The 6,584-nt window shown below is 32.1% G+C and overlaps 1 protein-coding gene across 1 annotated transcript; it reads left to right on the top strand.

Moving 5' to 3' along the window:
• The first annotated feature begins 3,346 nt into the window (after positions 1-3,346).
• Positions 3,347-5,635, top strand: LOC139892447 (transcription factor MYB1R1). Its single transcript, XM_071875539.1, has 3 exons — positions 3,347-3,830; positions 4,195-4,403; positions 5,042-5,635. The coding sequence occupies exons 1-3, from the start codon at positions 3,542-3,544 to the stop codon at positions 5,420-5,422; spliced, it is 879 nt and encodes a 292-aa protein (XP_071731640.1). The 5' UTR covers positions 3,347-3,541; the 3' UTR covers positions 5,423-5,635.
• Positions 5,636-6,584: the final 949 nt, after the last annotated feature.

The following is a 6,584-nucleotide window of genomic DNA, read 5'->3' as shown; positions in this document are numbered from 1 at the left end:
TTTAGACTTTTTTTGAAGTCATTTTAATTTGCTTTACTTGTGCAAAAATAACGAAAACAATTAAATTAATTCATTTTAATTTGTGATGTTAGTTATTACACTTTGAATTTAAGACTTCTACTAGTGAGATAATTATAACGATAACCACGTGATGGTTCGTAAACCGGTTGACATTTTATGGTTGTCTTAAGCACTACACAAAATTACATGTTTTATTCCTTGGTGTTCACATACTCAAATAAAAATGAACTCACCTTTTAAACTTTTTTTTTTTTGAAAGGCAATAATGTTTATTAATATAAACTTGAAAATACAATGACAATCTACGAATCTATGTACATGTGACTTGACTGACTCTTGAAGCCTAAATTAAATTTCAGGCATGATTTAAAACCCATGGAAATTTGATTTTACCATTTTCATGGCGTCTCAATTTTATTTTTATTTTTTTAAAAAACTTTTTCCTACTTATTGGCCGGAGGTCCACTCGGAAGCAATCTCTCTATCCGTCGAATAGAGAGGGATGATTTTCTCATCTTTTGAGAGTGTTTTCACTCTAGGTGGAAAAATGACTTAACTTTATTCTCGGATAGGGGAAGGATTGTCTACATCTCACCTCCCCCATACACCACTTATGTGGTATTGGATTTTGTTGTTGTTGTTGTTGTTGTTGTATGTACATGTGACTTGTAAGAGTATAAATTACACGACTAAAGTAAGTATACAATTGCACTCACCTTTTTAATTGCAACCATACAGAATAACTGAAGACATATTCGCATCTAACCTTTAACAGTACATAATTAACACTTGAAATGTTAGTTTGAGATGTACATAAATTACAAATTAGTGTATTATGAAGAAAAGTACTAGATTCTGAACATAAGTTTTTGTTACATAACCATACAGAATAACTGAAGACATATTCGCATCTAACCTTTAACAGTACATAACTGAAGACCCGCTCGTCAGGATTTTTTTCTTACCTGTGGATATTCATTTACCGCCAACGGATAAACTTTTCTGCCAGTACCCACGACCTGCGGGTAAACCCACGAGTAACACCCGCGGGTAACACCCGCGGTTTTATAAATTATGCACTATAACTAATTTTTAATTGCGGATCCCACTACTTCCGGGTAAACCCGTGAAGAATTATGAAAATACATTAAAAGATTAAATTATATATTATATAATTAAGTATATGTATGCGGGTAAACGAGTATACCTGCGGGTAGCTCAAACGGGCATCACAGATTGACGGTCGGGTTTTACCCTCAATGGGTACAAAATTTTACTCGCCCCATGCACGTAGGTACATTTTTATATAAATATCCGCCAGTCACTGAAAAGAGTACTCGCGGACCACGGGTTTTTTTTCTGCTCATTGTCATCTCTAGTAATAACTAATGCGAAATTAGTTCTTCTACTAATTTTGTTCTGGCATGTCCATGAATAACAATTTGAGTTACTTAACTATCGGTCCATCTGGTTTACCCAAATTAAATCGGCCGACCCTATCCTTTTAATATTATACTGGTAATCCTATAATTTTAAAATTGATCGACGTTGGTCCTATTTCTAACTCATGTGTTAACTTCTTCTGTTAGATGATGACATGTGTTGGCACATGATGGACAAATAGGTCACTTAACGAACCACCATCTAGAATATAAACCTGCATTTCGAAACCAAATCGATTCAGAATTCAAGATGTGTTTTTCTTCAATATCAAATTTAGGGTTACTAAATTTTAAGGTTTTTTCAACCAAACATCTTTTAGCCAATTAAATCGAAATGATTGTTAATTTTATGTTTCCATACTTATAAGACTTGATGTTGAGGACACCACATTAGTTTGCAATTCACAATGACAATGGTTGAATGGTGCGAAGAGTCTTATGGGACCACAACACGATAGAAAATGAAGATTCTTATGTAGCTTTATCCTTAATTGACCATCAAGATAACAACTCTTCATCAGTAGATTGTGATGAAATTGATAGTATATAAGGTAAATATATTTGCATTCATTAGTTGCACTAGAATCATGTTTAGGTGTGACTGCAAAGTAAACTTACTCACTGATTGCCTACTTGCAGTATAGGAGGCAAGAAGATATTTTAGAAAGCCAAGTACAAACAATTATGATTTTGAAGAAATAATTGATTCAGATTAAGAAAAATTAAATTTAAACAAATAATAAAAAATTAACAAAAACACTTGACCATTTTGATTGTATTGACTAAGAGATGGTTGATTTGAAAGATACCTTATAATTTAAGAACCCTAAATTTGATATTGAAGAGAATATAGAACGCACCCTAAATTCTGAATCGATTTGGGGACGAAATGCAGGTTTTTATTCAAGCTATTTGTTCGCTAAATGACCTATTTTCCCATCATGTGCCCAACACATGTCATCATTTAACGAAAGAAATTAACAGTCGTTAGGAATTGGACTATTGTCGAATAATTTTAAAACTATAAGGACTACCGATATAGTTTAATAAGATAGGGATAATCTATATAATTTTAAGTAAATCACATGGATCAATTGTATAATTAACGTTAACAATTTTTTAAATATGTTCATCCTACTTATCAAGGCCGTTTCAACAATTTAAAGTCCCTAGACGAAAATAAAATTAGACCCACATATACGTTAAATTTTTTTTACTATGCATAAAAAAATAATACTCCAATTTATCTATTTATTTACTTACATTGTATTTAACTATTAAAAACAAGATATTTTAACTTTAATTTACAATTTTTATTCGATTTAATTAAATATATTGAGAAAAATATTTACATATTCAAAATTTTGGGCCCTCTAAATTTTTGAGCCTGAGACGGTTGCCTATCTTGCCTATGCTCGAATACACCTCTACTACTTATTAGAAAGATTTATAAATTATAAAAAGCTAAGGAGTGGATATATTTTTTTTTCTTACAAAACTAATCAGTATACTCGTAAATTTTATCCTAAGCTATTATGTACTGCCTCCTTCTTAATGCGATCATTTTACTTGTTTGAGACTATTAAATTGAGAGGGAATGAATAATTATTTTGATGAGATCATGTTAAATTCAGATTTAAAAATCAATACAGTAATTAATTAGTAATTACGCAAGAAAAACGTTGTTTGACTTTGATTTTATTGGTCATATTCAACCAATGGTATTGAACACAAATAAGCATCGTACCGTAATGCGCCACGTGTATGAGTCTCAAACTCCAACACTGTTACCACATGGAACACACCTGTCATTTTAGCATTTTCTTTTGCCTTTATATATACACCACCTACACATACATCCACATATATCTGTATCTATATTTTTTCCAATAAAAGCCAAAGCAATTGTACGGTCTTCAAAATATAAAGATTTGAAGATAATAATAAATCCGGTGAAGTCTGTATTTATTCCGATTAATAATTATTCAATTACTCAATCACCTTATCTGTATATTCGATATTACAATTTGTAATCCATTAGGCTCAATTAATTGAAATATATATTATTTAAGTTGTAAATGATGATGTCAGAATCACAGTCAGGTACCTCCTCCGGTAACGATTCGGCCGGCGGTGAGATCGTGTTGTTCGGAGTTAGAGTGACGGTTGATCCGATGCGTAAGAGTGTGAGTATGAATGATCTGTCACAATACATAACGCCTGATGCATTTGTCAATAGTATTAGTAATAATAGTATTGATAATAAAAACCTAGATGCCTCCGCCGTGGTTGCCGCAGATAACGGTTATGCCTCCGCTGACGATGCCGTTCGTAACCTCTCTAATGCCGGTAAAGAGCGTAAACGAGGTTAGATAAGATCTCACTTTTAATTTTAATTAAAATCTTTGATTGATACATGTATAATATAATTGTTGTTGCTATTGCTATTTTAATATAGTTATAGTTCATTTGATGCTGTAGAATAGTATTGGGTGTTTGAATTAGCTTATATGCTATGTAAATAAACCGTTTTTGTACCAAAGGGCATTTGGCCCTCCAACTAAGAGGTTGAGGGTTCAAGTCCCGTCCCACCTGAGACATATTCGTGGTTGTAATCGTATTAATAGTGTGTGTGTTTGCCTTTCAAAAAAAAAAAAAAACCGTTTTTGTTTGGGACTGTTTATATAATATAATTTTGATTTAATTGGAATATAAATATAAATATAAATAGGTGCTCCATGGACTGAGGATGAGCATAAGCTGTTTCTATTAGGTTTGGAGAAGGTGGGAAAGGGGGACTGGAGGGGGATTTCTAGGAACTTTGTGAAGACAAGGACGCCTACACAAGTTGCAAGCCATGCTCAAAAGTATTTCCTTCGTCGTAACAACCTTAATCGTCGCCGTCGCAGATCCAGCATCTTCGATATCCCTACCGACTTGGTGAGTGTTCACCTAACTATTTATTTTAGATTTATTTTAGTGGAGTGATATGTGTACACAATAATTTTTGTTATGTACGCAACCAACCATGATTTACAACAATCATGGTTTACAATATTGTACAGTATAACACTTTAATGATTGGTTGTGTACATATCTATCACATTTTATGTTTGTAACAACAAAAATTTCATTTGTAAAAAATAAGTACTACGGAGTACTAAATATCATTAAACTTTCTATTTTGCCCTCATTTGTTACTTATAATCATTCATTTTATCAATATCAATAAATTCAGTCAAACTACCTTGAATATAAAGGGCAATCCTACATTTATGAAATCCAACAAAAAATTGTAGGGGACATTTAAAATGGTAATAGTTATTTGTAATTATTGTAATGTCCAAAAAATTTAATAGTATCTTTTAAACATCTTATTACTTCCTTATGTTTGTAAGGTCATATGCATCAATTATAATTCTTAGTTTGGCCTAATACTATTTGAAATATTGTTCCTTGGTGTGTTTGAAGTCATGTTAAGTTTTCAAAACTCAAAAACAGATTCATTTAACTGTATTTTTTGCTTAGTAAAGTTGCATATTATGCAGTCCCTAAACTCTGTGATTGATCATGATTAGGATGCTGCCATCGCAATGGAAGAAAATCAAGATAACAAAAGTCAACCAACCCAAATATCTCCCCTAAGTGGATTCCCAGTTGCACCCTTCCCAGCCTTAGTTGGTCCAGTTCCATCGCCACTACAGACCGAAAATCAAATGGAAACTAAAACTTTCAATAACGGAAATCAACTCAACTCTGAAACAACACTAGTTCGTCCGATCCCTTCGTTTCCTCATAAAAGGGCAGCAGATCTTAATGCGAATCAGAAACACGAAAGGAACTCAATTTCGTTATCGCTCAACCTTTCACTGTCTTGGGATAACAATCAAAGAGACTCTTCTACATTTCAAGTGATCCCAGGATGCAACAATGGAAATGGTATAATCAGTGTTGGGTAGGCATCACCAAGGAGGTAAAACTATAGTCAATCTGCAAGTAATTAGTGGGTTTTTTTTTTGTTTTTTTTGTTTTTGCCTTTAATATAATCTTTTGCTGTTATGTATAGACCAAATTTGTTTAAATTATCATTATGTTTAATGTTGTTGTATGTATTCCCACCTAGTGTTTTTCTTGCAATCAGAAATCAAGTACTAACAATAATATCTTTTTCATTGGGTGGCTCGGAGATCATTTGTGGGGTATCAAGTAAAGCTTTATTATATGCAAATGCAATGTGTAATTATACTAGTATATGGTTGGTTTTTTTGCAGTGTGATTGTGTGATGGAAATATGAGTGAATGGGGATGAGATTTTAGTGCATGGGGGGGTTGAGTCCTCATTTAATGGTTGTAAGGATAAAGTGGTGGGACCCTTTAAGATAGTGGTGATTGTCATCCATGATTTTGTTTGGGGGCATTTTCACCTTAATCTGGGTGGTTGCTGATATTAGCATTATACCCCTAGTTTTGACTAAAATCAGCTGCGAGGTTGATCGTACATTATTGCGGTGAAGTGAGGCATTTAGCTATTTATAAAAATGAATAATGAATAATTGATTTAGTATAATTCAAATAAATACTTAAATATTAAGATAAAAAGAAAGAATATATAAAGTAATTTTTAACTTGTTCATACTCATAGTTATCAAGTTATAGAAGTGAACAATTAACTTGTGACAATCCGAAAAAGTAATGGAATAATAATTCGTACAAAAATATATTGTACCTTTATATTGTTTTTACAAAAATGTTTATGAAAAAATACTAATTTTTGCATTATATATAACGATTTTGCTATGACTAAAATGATATTAAAAGTTAAATGAATATAGTGGGATGAGGGAAAAAAAAGTATTTAGAAAAAATGATTTTGAAAAGCGAAAAAATAGATGTCAAAAAAAGAAAAGGAAAAGAAACCAATTTATGATTCTACTCGTGATTATCAACAGTATGAACGGCATTGTCTAAAGCGTGAAACGACAATGTCCCAACTCCCAGTGTCTTTTCTTTATAGTCCGTATGTATCGATCAATGAAAATATAATTCACATGTATTTTAATTACTAGCAAAACATGGAGTTATTTATTTGTTTAATCTCATACTCGGTTCGTCTCATGAAAA

The sequence above is a fragment of the Rutidosis leptorrhynchoides genome, chromosome 2 (genome assembly GCF_046630445.1).
Source record: "Rutidosis leptorrhynchoides isolate AG116_Rl617_1_P2 chromosome 2, CSIRO_AGI_Rlap_v1, whole genome shotgun sequence".
NCBI lineage: Eukaryota > Viridiplantae > Streptophyta > Magnoliopsida > Asterales > Asteraceae > Rutidosis > Rutidosis leptorrhynchoides.
The sequence above is the reverse complement of the archived record's forward strand: the minus strand, read 5'-3'. Positions and strand labels throughout refer to the sequence as shown.